Genomic DNA, 14,813 nt, shown 5'->3' with positions numbered 1-14,813 from the left:
AAGCAAGTGGTCAGAACTCAGAAGGTCCAAAAAGGACATAAAAGCAGCATAAAAGTAATCCATTCAACTCCAGTGATTGAATCAATGTCTTCTGAAGCTATATGATTGGTGAAGGTGAGAAACAGATCTTATCACACACCCACCCTCAGGCAGGTTAGCATCAATAGATCCATCAATATTTAAATCCCTTTTTACTATAAATCTCCACCTTTGACCAGTCCCAACCAGTAAGTCACTTCCACACCAGAATGTGGAAGTGAAAGTTAAAATGTATTTAGAGTAAAAAAAATACGAATAAAAAAAAAAGGATTTAAATATTGATCTGTTTCTACCCACACCTATCATATAGCTTCGGAAGATATGAATTTAGCCACTAGAGTCTTATGGATTATTTTTTTGCTGCCTTTTAGGACCTTCAAAGGTCTGGCCACCATTCACTTGCATTGTATGGACTTAAAGAGCTGAGATATTCTTCTAAAAATCTTAATTTGTGTTCTGCAGAAGAAGGAAAGTCATACACATCTGGGATGGCATGAGGGTGAGTAAATGATGAGTGATAAGTGAATACATTTTTGGGTGAACTATCTCTTTAATTAATGAATAAAGCAAGTGGCAAAGCCATCATAATTCATGATAGCAAGAGTTGTTAATGTGCTGTGAAATAGTATTTTGTATCAACTTATTTAAGTTCACCAGCCTATGAAATTTTCTTTAAATTTTGTTTCAATTTCCAGAAAACCGCAGAAGTATACCGACTCAAAATAGCTGAGAAATTCAACCAGATAAAATCCCAGATTGAGAAGGATCAGAAGCTGATGTTGACTATTCTGGAAACAAAGGAGTTTTAAGAAATGGCTGAAATGGTGGAGTCACTGGAGTGTCATGTCAAGAGATATTAATGCTGTCCTAAGATCAAACCAATCTCCTCCAGGAAGAGAATGACATCATATTTCTGCAGGTGGATACTATAGTTTTGCTGTTTGTAGGGTTTAATTTGGAATACACAAATTCCTTTTTTCTTGGTATTCTACCAGTAACAGCAAATAAAATTACTTTTACATCATCTAAAAAAACATGGACTTGCGTGAGTTAATTTTACTGCATTCTCTTAAATGTGTACTTATCAGTAGAATAATTAGTTTATAGGCACATCCATAAAATAATAAATACTTTCTGGGATAGTTTTTTAAATGATCAATGTAATGCTTTGGAGTGATTTTTTTCCCCAATGTGCAGTGATACACTGGTACCTAAATTAATGTTTAAATGAATCCCTTATCCTGGTCCTAGGTCCCAGGTGCACTTGCCACATGTGCCTTTAATAGAGCAAGAGTACAGCACCCCAGACAAGATGAAGACAATCGAACAGTTGGTTGATAACTTACATGAAGTTGTTCTTCAGAACACTCAGTGGCTGTGGTCTAGTAAGTGTGACACATGCCATAATCTAACATTCCTCACAAGTGAGGCTGTTTTTCACTGCCATCTAAGTCTTCTCAATGCAGTGGTCAAACATAATAGTTGAAGGTGACACTTGAGATGATGCTTCCAGCAAACGTCTTCTCGTGTTTGGCGGCACAAGGCACCCACACAGACTCCTCCCCCTCCGGTCAACAACTTTGGGGCGTGTTGAAGTGTGTTTTGCCCAAGGCGCCATACAAGCTAGAACCGCTACTGGCTCTGGAATAGGTGTCAAGAGGAAAAGAGGTGTGAAAATATCACACTTATTAATATTAATTTTGAAAACTATGTTTAAAATGATCTTAGAGAAAAAGCTTCTTTGTTCTAAATGGTGCTGAATGTCGAGTGCCGCCATGTTGAGGTCATATGACCAGCCAAATATTACTCGCTTTAACTCAGTGTTCCCTAATTTAACACGTTTACACATGGAATAATTCATCTGATTATGATTAGACCATCTGGGTTTTCATCCACCTATTTTATGCACATTTTTAAGATATTGCATAAAAATACTGGAATAAAATTTCCAAAATGTGCATAAAAAAACTTATAAGGTCGCTAGTGGTGGATTTGTTTAATGGGTAAGAAGACATTTGCATAAACTACGATGGAAATACATTTACCGAATACATTCGATGCACATAAAAAAAGTAATGTGACTTTGCCTCAAGTCATGTGGCTATAGAAATTGCTCATTACAAGACTGATCAGAGGATCTGGTCATTCTGAAATGCCTGTCACTGTAAACAAATAGTAAACAAATAAATCGCTTTTCTCTTTTAACTCTGTGCTTCTGCAATTCAAAATTGAAAGTTAAATATTTAGCTCAAGACGGAATTAATGGGAGAAATTGGAACAACCAATATGGTGGATGTAGAAAAGGAAGTCTTACAGGTAAAAGAGCCAATCACCTTTTAGATACAGACATCGCCTGTCAGTTAACTCGAGAACACACATGCGCTTTAACAGGACCAGCCTGAAAAATAACGATATAACTCTTTGTTGCCATAGGTTTGTCATAAAGGTGTTTGCCAGTAGCGGCATTTTGCTGCAGGTTCATCACTACCAGTGAAGTGTTGCAAACTTTTTGCAATAATTTGCGGCAAATCGCAAGCTCATTTTCATGTAAAAATAATAAGTGGCAAATATGCGGCAGGGTTGTCAGAACTCCTGATTGTTTTGTAATGGCATAGTTTCAAAGCAGATTTAAAGATAATCGTGCTGTAATGTTTAATGTTCCCATGAAAGCTGTAGGCTATATGATAAAAACACTTCTTGACAAAGTTGTAGGCTACTCAACCTTAATCGCAGCGCCTGAAGCTCAGATGGGCGTTCCAGTGCTCTGTTAATGTGATACTAACACTCCCTGAAGGCTCAGGCTCGAGAGAGTATCGACTGCTTCGCCTTCTGTTGGAGTTGTCGTTTTTCTGATCACAGTGGAGCTGTCCACTTCAGCACCGCGCACACGCCCAATGAAACGATGAAGCATCAAATATCTGCCGCATCGGCGCCTCTTCATGGACACCATCAGATATGTGAAGTTGCTTGTCATATTCCTTTTTCTTACAAGTAAAGAATGAGGCATGGCAAACCTCTTCGCAGTCACGCTAAATCTTACAAATACATGGTGAGTAGCCAAACCAATATTTTATGCACTAACGTTATTAGAGAGGCTCAGAGTCGGTGTCTGATGTGAAATGAAAGAAAGACACATTGATTTCGTGCGAGAAAGAGCGAGACAGTGGTTCACGTGTTTTTTCTTTCTTTTTTACGATTTAATTTTCTGAATTGTGTGCCGTTAATTTGATGGATTCTGGGAGCCTTGTCCTCTTTGGTGTAGCTATACTGTTTGACTTTAATTGCCTTTGCTGTGCACACAATTCCCCAGTAAATACCATTAGAAACTTTTGTTTGCAGAGAACACTGCATATATATATATTTGAACCCATGTGCTCTAAGCCCTGATCATCTACATATACCTCGAGTTTCTTAGTCATCAGTCTTAGTCTTAAGCTCTCAGATAACACAGTAGATAATTCAGGACTGGCAGTGCCCAATATCTCTGCATGTGTAGGCAAGAGGTCATCGTGTGGTCATATATATATATATATATATATATATATATATATATATATATATATATATATATATATATATTAAGATTAATAAAGATAAGATGTAGTAAACTAGTATATCATGGCAGGACACTGCTGTCACTGCTTGACATGTCACGTCAACTACCCATATAACCCTAAGAGATGATAACAAATTACCGGGAGAGAGAAGGTGATTGGGACATATTATTAGGTGGACTCAAACCAGTGTCACCAGCATGAGTACCATGACTCAGTGTGTCTGAAGCACATACTGTATGTTAACCGCTAGACCAGCTATGAACAATGAGAAGTTTTGCTGATTTATTTAATAAAATTCCCTCTGTGGTAGCAGGCAATTTGCCATTTGTCCATGACACACATACTGTGCTGATTGTATAAAATATCTGACTGACTAACAAAAGTGTCCAGTATATCATATTGCCAAAGCTTAGTCTTGCCAAGATCTACAGTTGAAGTCAGAAGTTTACATACATCTTAGCCAAATACATTTAAACTCAGTTTTTCACAATTCCTGACATTTAATCATAGAAAACATTCCCTGTCTTAGGTCAGTTAGGATCACTACTTTTTTTAAAGGTGCAATATGTAAAATTTCTTATGTAATATTTGCCCTTTTTTTGCCAATGTGTGAACGGCTTGTAATGCAACTTAAAAAATGAGCCCTTCCCAGACTTCCTAGGTTGCCTATTAAAGCCTGTAGACTGATTTTCATGCAAAGGGAGCGGTTTGCTTTTGCCGGGAAAATCCAAAGGATGTGAAGTTTATGCGCACTCCCGAGAAACTTGCCTCAGACAGTAGCTTCTCTTCCGCTATTCAACAGCGTCAACAGACAGTCTGCAACACTAGGTAATGTTATCTTAGAGATGGAATCCAGCAAACGTCCGGCTCCCAGCACAACACCGACTCCAACACAAACTCTGAGTAAGCCAAAAAAACAAACAAAAACAAAACATTTATCTACTGAATCCCATCTGGCTAAGCGGGAACGTGATCATGGTCGAGAGAAAACTAGAGTGAACATCGGCAGGACATTTGATTCCTGGAGGGACCTTCGTTCAGTTTTGGGGATCAAAACAGACCCAGAATTAGCATTCTTCTTATTGGATAGGTAAGCTTACATAACTGCAAAGTATGTGAAATATAGTGCCATAAGGATTGATCTGTGTAATTTTAGCTAACTTGATCTTGCCTGCTAACTCTGATGAATTGCAAGCTACCTTGATTCATAACTTTCAAATAATTTCAAAGATCTTCTCTTTATATTAAAAGACAGGTTAATGTCAATGATAATCTGTAATTATTCAGCAAGGTAAACTACAATAATACATAAAATGAATGCTAGACAATGTTCAAGATAATGCAAAAAGCTCCATTCATTAGTGTAACGTAACATGGTTATACAGAAAATATATACAATCTATCATTATAAAACAATAGCACATCGATATATCAAAATGACATTTGTGATGGAATCACATCAATACTGAATTGTGTCAACACATTTATAACACAGTCTATTTTATAAACAGCTACTGTCATCAGCCACCAAATTTAGCTAACAGCTACTGATAAAGCTGGCTAGCTAGCTAACGCTGACATAGGCTATCGTATAAATGCAGTTAATGTATCATGCAAAGAAAAGTGATTACTTCAATCTACAGTCTCACATAGTCAGACCTATATCCACACTTTGTTTTAGCCCTGTTCCTGCACTGGAGAGTCAAATATAATATGCAATCTCAAAGTTTGTAGTAAAACAATCACAACTGTGTAATTTTAATTATGCTACCATCTGTCAGCATGATGTCAGTGAATCACATTCAGCCCCTTTGTACGTTACGTCATTGTTTTGGTCGATGCTCACTCGTGTCCCTATGGAGTGTGTGCGCGAGCACGAGCAACAGGTAGCTGGCTGCAGTTCACTTAACAGCCACAGGTCTCATTAATAACAAGGGTTTCTGAATCTTACATCCTGCACCTTTAAGAATGTGAAATGTCAGAATAATAGTAGAGAGAATAATATATTTTAGCTTTTAATTCTTTCATCACATTTCCAGTGGGTCAGAAGTTTACATACACTTTGTTAGTATTTGGTAGCATTGCCTTTAAATTGTTTAACTTGGGTCAAGCATTTTGGGTAGCCTTCCAAAAGCTTCTCACAATAAGTTGCTGGAATTTCGGCCCATTCCTTCAGACAGAACTGGTGTAGCTGAGTCAATTTATAGGCCTCCTTGCTTGCACATGCCTTTTCAGTTCTGCCCACAAATTTTCTATCGGATTGATGTCAGGGCTTTGTGATGGCCACACATATACCTTGACTTTGTTGTCCTTTAGCCATTTTTCCACAACTTTGGAGGTATGCTTGGGGTCATTGTCCATTTGGAAGACCCATTTGTGACCAAGCTTTAACTTCCTGGCTGATGTCTTGAGATGTTGCTTCAATATATCCACATAATTTTCCTTCCTCATGATACCATCTATTTTGTGAAGTGCACCAGTCCCTCCTGCAGCAAAACAGCCCCACAACATGATGCTGCCACCCCCATGCTTCACAGTTGGGATGGTGTTCTTCAGCTTGCAAGCCTCACTCTTTACCTCCAAACATAATGATGGTCATTATGGCCAAACTGTAAAATTTTTGTTTCATCAGACAAGAGGACATTTCTCCAAAAAGTAAGATCTTTGTCCCCATGTGCACTTGCAAACTGTAGTCTGGCTTTTTATGGTGGTTTTGGAGCAGTGGCTTCTTTCTTGTTGAGCAGCCTTTCAGGTTATATCAATATAGGACTTGTTTTACTGTGGCTATAGATACTTGTCTTCCTGTTTCCTCCAGCATCTTCACAAGGTCCTTTGCTGTTGCACCAAACTATGTTCATCTCTAGGATACAGAATGCGTCTCCTTCCTGAGCAGTATGATAGCTGCGTGTTCCCATGGTGTTTATACTTGAGTACTATTGTTTGTTCAGATGAACATGGTACCTTCAGGCATTTGGAAACTGCTCCCAAGGATGAACCAGTCTTGTGGAGGTCCACAGTTTGTTTTCTGAGGTCTTGTCTGATTTCTTTATATTTTCCCATGATGTCAAGCAAAGAGGCACTGAGTTTGAAGGTAGGCCTTAAAATACCTGTACATCCACAGGTACACCTCCAATTGACTCCAATTAGCCTATCAGAAGCTAATTGCCTAATTGCCTAAAGGCTTGACATCATTTCCTGGAATTTTCCAAGCTGCTTAAAGGAACAGTTAACTTAGTGTATGTAAACTTCTGACTCACTGGAATTGTGATATAGTCAATTAAAAGTGAAACAATGTGTCTGTATACAATTGTTGGAAAAATGACACATGTCATGCACAAAGTAGATGACCTAAACGACTAGCCAAAACGATAGTTTGCTAAAATGAAATCTGTGGAGTGGTTAAAAAAATGAGTTTTAATGACTTCAACCTAAGTGTATGTAAACTTCTGACTTCAACTGTATGATTAGAGAAGTGTTTTATAACAGTATTTTTTCTAAATATCCTCTGATCCTCTTTATATTTTCATTTTCAAAGCCACAGGAATTAGTTTTATTTTATGTGATGGGCCTTGATACCACAACCTTTATTAATTTATTGAATTTCTGTCCCGTGGTGAGAGTTTATCTGCTGAGACTCAGGATTGTTTCTGTTTGGATCACAAATTGTAATCCCAATGCCCTTTTCCTAACCCTTGTTGCTGTATAAGTCTATTTAAATGGGGCCTTTCCTCAGCTTTAGCCATCTGTCACTCTGTTACTGCAAAACGCATTACCTTTCAGAACAGACTGAGAGGCAGCTCACCTGATTGGCTTAATTCTGGAATGAGGTGGGTCTTAAGACCATGAGTGACAGGGTGAGTGCAGGAAGTCTTGTTGGACTAAGACAGGCTTTAAATATATGGGGGGGGCATTGGAGAAGACGCACTAAGTCGTGTGGGTGGCTTAAATCTAGTATGAGTGAGCCAGTAGGGCAAACCAGAGTTGTTTGTCTGTGGAGAAGACAGGAGAGGGAGGTACAGAGACTACATACAAATGAGTAGGCTTTTTTTCTGAAGGCTCTGTAGGAGGAAAATACTCTGTTCACACTGCTGCTGTGAAGCTGATTGGAAGGAGCAGTTGAACAGGTCAACAGGTAAAGGGAGAGGTTTACATGTAATTGGTTTCTTTGTTCTTGTTTATGTAACAATTACAGTAGTGAGGACTAGAGGAGGGGGTGGGGCAATCCTATTAGCTGGAGTACAGAAAAAGTAGGTCTAAATGGCCTCCGCAACAGGATGTGAAACGTAGTAGAGAGTATATAAATATATTTGTTTGAAAGACTTTCTGTCAGACTTTTTTTTTCCTGTTTTGGGAATGAACAAAATACTACATATGAAAAGTGGATTTCAGTTATTAAAATTTTGAAAAAGCTATTAACTAATGAACATGTTAGACCAGTGCTATCAAGTGAACAAAAGTCAGCAAGATTAAAGATTATAAAAACAACTGAAAGGGCCCTATCTACCTGTTTGTTTGGGAATTGAAGTATATATGACTTTGTGACTGAAGTCTTTTTAATTTAAACTTCATCTTTTTCCATAAATGAACTAAAATGATATGTTTAATTTACTGAATTTTGTGGTGCTTGCAGAAGCATAACTAACTTACAGGCATTGTAAGTAAAACTGTCAGCTGCCAATCTTCTTGTTTTTACATTTAACAATTTTTTTAATTACTTTAAAGTATCTCCATAGAGTGCAAATATACTGTAGATATAAAATAAATTGTATTTTTGCTTCATAAACATTTCCAGTTGCAAGAGAAAATTCATTACAAACATCTGAAAAGGCATTATGTCAGGAATATAGCATGTTCTTTCAGTTAAGGAATTTGATCCAAAGACTTAATTAAAAGGGTATCAGTTTCAAGTTGTTACAGGTTTCCTTGGAACATGTAAAACAGATAAGGTTACTTCTATAGTATGGCTTGTTAGCACATAATCAAGCTGTATATAGTCTGTATATTTGGGCTAAATTACAGTAAGAACACTGCAGGCCTTAACTGAACATGTTGAATCTGTTATTCCTGTCCCAGGAATAAGCTTCAGCCTTTGGCAACTATCTGCACATCACATGCAGAGAAAAGCTTTATTTACTCAGCATTCTGATGACGATGCAGTGTTGCTCAGATTTTCAACTATTAGTCGTCTTACCAGGCTTGTGTGGTTTGACTCAGGGGGTATTGTTATTGTAAGGTGTGTTAATGTAAAGAATAACCTTTTACAAATACAAAGGAAGCATTTGTTTAGTGTGTATGTGTATGAAAGAGAGAGAGAGAGAGAGAGAGAGAGAGAGAGAGAGAGAGAGAGAGATTGGTAGTGAAAGAGAGAGAGTGTATGGTCTCCGAGGCAAGGTATCCACTATCCCTTCCCACCTCCTCCCCCATAACTGCAGTGATGGTCATGCGGCTGGGTGCATAGGACTCAATCAATTGAGCACAACACCTGGCACACGTCCAGCCTCAGCCACACTTCCCCACTCTAACAGAAGCTGGCAGAACACAAGCAGCTGTGTCAGGCCAGTATGTGAGAGGTTAGACTGGGTAATGTGTATCAAATACATTAAAGCCTCAAAAGCAGTTTGTACAGTAATGTCTCTCCTCTGAGCTTCTGAGGTATACACTAGGATTATTTAGATGAATGTGATCTGACTTTGTGGTTTTGTACAGGTGGCTACAGTCTAAAATAATGCTTTCTGAAAACATTATAGGAGAAAGATCTTTAAAGGGTTTAGCCTACATGTAGTGGCTTTATGCTGTAGGTGGTTGTTCAAACCATAAAATGTCAGCTCAGGAGTTTAAATTTGAATGAAGTCTAATTTGAATTTGAATGTTTTTCAAGTCAATCATCATGACAGATTGTTTAGATGATTACATAAGTTGATAGCATTTATAATTCACATAAATACAACATCACAGGTGATAATAAAATTAAATATTATAAACATATACTTCAAGACATTTGACTACTTTTTATCTGATATGATACCCTTGAATTTAAAAATGCATGTCACATCCCCTCATGTCTGTGTGTATCTTTTCCTAGATGTTATTGTCCCCAACTTCAAATGTCTTCAAAAATCCACTAGTTTATATAGTACAACTAAGATTCATTCATTCATTCATGACATGCTTCCTCTATGTACAGTAATCACATTATCCCTAACTATATCTGTTTTGAGAGCTTATCGGTAATTTTTAGTCCCCACTACATACAGTATGTAATATGAACAGGGAGTGAGGCAGAAAAATTGACTGCCAGCAGCAGTACCAAGGTGGTTTTATATGGAGTTTGCTTTAGATTACTTCATGTTACACATTTAGATCCTCCTGCGACAGACAGTTAGTTCACATGCTCAGCCTTGAGCTGGAGGAGAATGAGCAAGAGGAGTCGAAGTAGTTAGTTCAAAAGTTTCTTAAAGCAAGATAAATGTATAATTCTCATACTGTATAGCAATGTGTCATACTGTATTTACTTGTAGAACAGATGAAAAAAGATTCAAATTATTTACTTAATATGTACCGTGAAATACATTATTGGTATTAAAGTAAATGAAGTAATTTTTTTTTTTTTTTTAATCTTTCATAGATAATTGTGAGGATGATGTTTGATCCCATACAGACTCCCTGATGCAAATGCCCACACAATTCCTGGCAAACAAGATGACAAGTCTGATTAATCAGTTACAGAGAACTAGCTTTGTGCTATAATACAATCTGCAGGCTGCTTTTGGTGGGTCATGTCTCAGTCAGGCAAAATCCTTCACCTGTATGTGGAGGTGAGGTCTGTAGATGAAGAGACAAAAGACCTGGGAAATGTGGAGAAACCGGACACCCTCTTGTTGCCAGCGCCGGATATCCCTCATCAGTCTCAGTATAGTTTGCGCAATGCCCCACACTGCCAAACCTCCCCACGTGGAGTCCTGCATAAAGCTGGCAGCAGCACCCAGAGCCTGGCCTCCAGTAAATCAACATCTCGACACTCAGTAAGTTTTCATCTACAGCCAGGCCATGACCAACCACCCGTCCAACACCGACAAAGCCTACCTTATGATGAGATAAACCAGATACTCTCTGCCCTTCAAACAGGGCCCGCTGGCAATACATGTCACCTGGTGTGTGCTCCATCTGAACGTTGCCCCTTCTATGGGAGGGAGTCTCACTCCTCAGGACGGTTTACTGCCCCTCCTACACCCAGTGGAACTCGTAAGACCTGCAGCCCAACTAGACGAGTAGAGGAAGGGAAGCGATCTATTGCTACTTTTAGTTACATTGAAAAAGCTAAAATTAAATCCGTCGAGGGTCAGTATAGCTCTTTGTGCCAAAGCGAGCCTAAGAATCCGTTTAACAGAGCCATGGAAGATCGAGCTACCCCTCTCAACCTCAGGAAGAGGCTCAGTGACCCAGTGTGGTTCAACAGCTTGGAGTCCATGAACAGCTGTAGCTCAAAACACCATAGTCAAACTTTGGGAAACTCACATATGGGCACCCCCAACTTCAGACAGGCAACTCTAGACTCCATTGCCAGAGAAGCCACCCATCGTGCATTGGAGGAATTTGGTTCTCCACAACTAAGGAAAAGACTGGCTGCCAACAGTCCTGATAGAGGACATGACATTAAGAGAGGACAGCAACATCGCTGTCGATCTTGGTCTGGGTCACCCGTGTTACCATACAGTTCTAGAACTCTGCCCTCTAATGACACACTTATGGACCATGAGCAGAACAGTTCTTTGTATAGACTTCCCAGGAGTCCTGCTACAGACCAACTGTCTAACCATGCCAAGCAGACCTACTTTACCATGTCGCCCCTCAGCAACACCCAGTCCCACCCACAAGGATATAGATATCACCCTAATTTACCATCCTGTAAGCCTACAGATATTCAACATGAATTGCCAGCTATGATAGTGACTCAACCACAATGTAACCAACGAAATGGTCATACCATGAGTAATAGTCCACGGCAAGCACACAGGGTTAATTTCAACCTGGCCAACTCCCAAAATAAGGTAGAAGGAGCTAATCAACATATTGGAAGGAGGAGTGCAGCAGTCACAAGTCCTGAGATGGCTCATAAACTAGAGGAGGAAGCCACCAAATTCTCCATAATTATGAAGGCCAGGAAGACTCCATCCCCAACCCCTTCATCATCAGACACAGTGAGATCTGACAGCCCAAGCTCAGGTAACCATTCCAGAGAGGCTCAACTTTATGCCAGCTTCCGGGGCTCTGGAGCACAAACTCACTCTTACTGCAACCCTCCAGCTCAGGAGCACAGCAGGAAGCAAGAGTCCATCCATTCCGGTCAGAATCTTTTGCCCCACATAGGAAGTATATCCCCTGCAGCTCCAGCAAGGCTGCACCATACGGATGTAATCTCTCCCTCTCCTATACAAGACCTGCAGATAGTGAGAACACAGCTGAGTGGAAAGGACAGTCCTACCATGCATCGGCACCAGCCTCCCCAGTACACAAGAGACAATCATACACCTGGCAATGAGCACAGGGAGTTTGAGACACTCTATGACAGGGTTCTCAAAGACAGTCAAGGTAGCAGCAGGAGAAATTTCACAAAGTCTAACACTGAGACACCAGTGAGTTCAACATCTCAGCAAATGCATGAGAAAGAGGAATGCTCAGCCAGAGATAACGAAAGCTTTAGGGAGGTGGAAAATCATAAAAGGAACAGTCCAGTTACACCAGGCTGTCAAGAGAGCCATTTTAGGATCTCAGTGCAGCGCAATGAGCTGAAAAGGGAGTGGAGTGGTACAGCGTCACAGAGTTCCTGTGGAGTCACGGACAGCCTTTTAGAGAGCATTCTGCATGAGAAGGACTGTATATCCTCAGAGACATCTAGCAAAACCAGTCAGAAGAGTTCTGACTCTGGAAATACAGGCATACAGGTGATATAACCATCTCTGTATACATCTTTTGGTCTGTTTTAATCAGCCTGATCTCATGAAACTTTGGTGACATTTTTGCAAAATGGTATTGCGTTGTTCGTGAAAAGTTTCACGGCAGTTCTTCTATGAAATATACACTGTGTGGTGCTAAAAGAGAGTTAAATGTTCTCCCTAAAAGATTAGGTTTTTAATAGGGATGTGCACAGTTACCGTTTTTAACATTCAGTTAAGCACGAGGTTTCACAAATGGTTAATCATTTTTTTGACGGGAGTCGGGACGCAGGAATAAAGACAGTTTATTGCTATGGAATTTCCTGAAACACTACTCAAAACAGCAGCAAATAAAGTGCACAGTGAGCTATGGGCCTAAATAGCACAATGCATAGATCTTCAAATGATAAAAATCTCACATTAAACTCAAACAAAAAATAATCAAACTGTCACTGACTGAATATTCGCTCTGCCTGTGTGGGTTTACATTTCCATAAGAGGAGCGAACAGAAGTATTGTCATGTGAGTGGCGTTATACTGCTGTGGTTAAATAGCCTCTTCGGGATGCTTTGATTTTTAAATGAGTTTAAATCAAATGGCATTTAACTTGTCTCATTATCATATGTAAATATGATATATAATAAGTCTTACCGTTTATAAAGCTATACAATTTTCCTTGTTGAAAAACAACCTGGAATCATGTTTATTGCTGTAACAGTTATATGAAGTCCTCTTTGCAACTTCGTTAGAAAGCAGCATGATGCAGCACAACAAATTAAACATCACAGGTGTTTCGTGATATGTTTATAAAAATGTAAGTTCTGTTTAACCTAACTTGGTGTCTAAAAATATGGCGATCCTGTGCAAGATGCTGAAAGAAAAAACTGTGAGATTTAGCAAAACAGTGCAGACTCACAGAAAGCATGTTTGAACAGTCCCTAACTCGCCCTATTCTTGAAAAACTGACCCAAAACCGGTTTGTCAGAACTCATCGAGTTCTGGTCAGGTTGAAGACCTCTATTGTATGTGTAGATTAGCCAAATAATTATTTTGGTATTCGAATAGTGGCGCGTTGAGCGGTTAACTGAATGTCAATTATCCGTGCACATCCTGTCAGGAATCAGCAGAGGCAGGACCCAAATCACAGTAAAAAGGGAATTTAAACAAAAACCAAAAAATCAAATATAAACTTCCCCGAAGGGGGAAAAACACAGTCCAATGCAGGCACCCTCTGAAGCGGGACTGGAGCAGATGAATAGGGACCAGGGCCGCATGGAACCAACAGAATAGATCGGGTAAAGGGAACAGGACCGACATGAGATGCGAAACAAAATGAACTCGCACTGGACAACACATACAAGGAGGCTAAAATAGGGAGAGAAATCAAATGGGTTAACAAGCAGGGCAGGTGTGACTAATAAACTAATAATAAGCAAACAAGGAGGCGGGATATGACGCAAGACTGAGAGACATGTGGCAATACAGAAACAAAACTGTCACGTGCTCTTACAAGACAGACACCCGAATGGCACGAGCACATATCGCCAAGACAATAAGGCAACATGCGCTCATGCCAACCGACAGACAAGACAAGAGAATGCACGGCAACGGCAACAAAGCAATGGCGTGCATTCTCACACTAGACACAGCCTGAGCGTACATCGCGAGGCAAACACCACGCGATGCACACAACAGGCGGCAACACGAGACAAGACACCTGTGTGAGAGTTCGGCCACAAATAAACCTGACATCTCAGATTGAAGTGACCGAACCTCAGCACAATATGAAGACAGATTGTGACCTGGGTGCGCAGCGCAACACGAACCATGCCCGTGGTCGCGAGAGAAAGACATAAACTATTGACGTGAGTGCCAAGATGACATAAGAGCAATGCACTCACGCCAATAAAAGACAGAACATGGAACATGAGTGTCTGGATCTCGACATCGAAACAGACAGGGAAGTCAGGATCTAGACGCCATGCTCTAGACATGAAACTAGACCGACCGAAGAGCGCACGGCTTTGGTTGTGGTTTCCCTGCCGTGCACTCTTCGGTCGGTCTTGTTTCATGTCCGGAGCATGGTGTCTGGATCCTGACTTCCCTGTCTGGTTCGGTTTCGAGATCCGGACACTCATGCTCCATGTTCTGTCTTTTATTGCCGTGGGTGCATTGCTCTTATGTCATCTTGGCACAAAGACAGAAACCAAAACAAGACAGACATAGAACAGTGGTCACGATCCTGTCACACAAAAAACCAGACTGACAGAGTGACACGATCGTT

At 40.0% G+C, this 14,813-nt stretch overlaps 1 protein-coding gene across 2 annotated transcripts in view; it reads left to right on the top strand.

The window, feature by feature from the left end:
• Positions 1-3,022: 3,022 nt before the first annotated feature.
• The window catches only part of LOC127413768 (PH and SEC7 domain-containing protein 1-like), a 50,889-nt gene continuing 39,098 nt past the window's right edge, over positions 3,023-14,813 (top strand). The window contains exon 1 of one of the 2 annotated variants that reach the window (XM_051651198.1): positions 3,023-3,088. In XM_051651198.1, coding sequence (XP_051507158.1) covers positions 3,038-3,088 — 51 coding nt within the window. In that variant the 5' untranslated portion in view covers positions 3,023-3,037. Of the gene's footprint in view, positions 3,089-12,086; positions 12,539-14,813 lie in introns of those variants that run through there. The other variant, XM_051651197.1, reaches the window with a different exon arrangement.

This window comes from Myxocyprinus asiaticus, chromosome 23 (assembly GCF_019703515.2).
Source record: "Myxocyprinus asiaticus isolate MX2 ecotype Aquarium Trade chromosome 23, UBuf_Myxa_2, whole genome shotgun sequence".
Classification (NCBI taxonomy): domain Eukaryota; kingdom Metazoa; phylum Chordata; class Actinopteri; order Cypriniformes; family Catostomidae; genus Myxocyprinus; species Myxocyprinus asiaticus.
The sequence above is the reverse complement of the archived record's forward strand: the minus strand, read 5'-3'. Positions and strand labels throughout refer to the sequence as shown.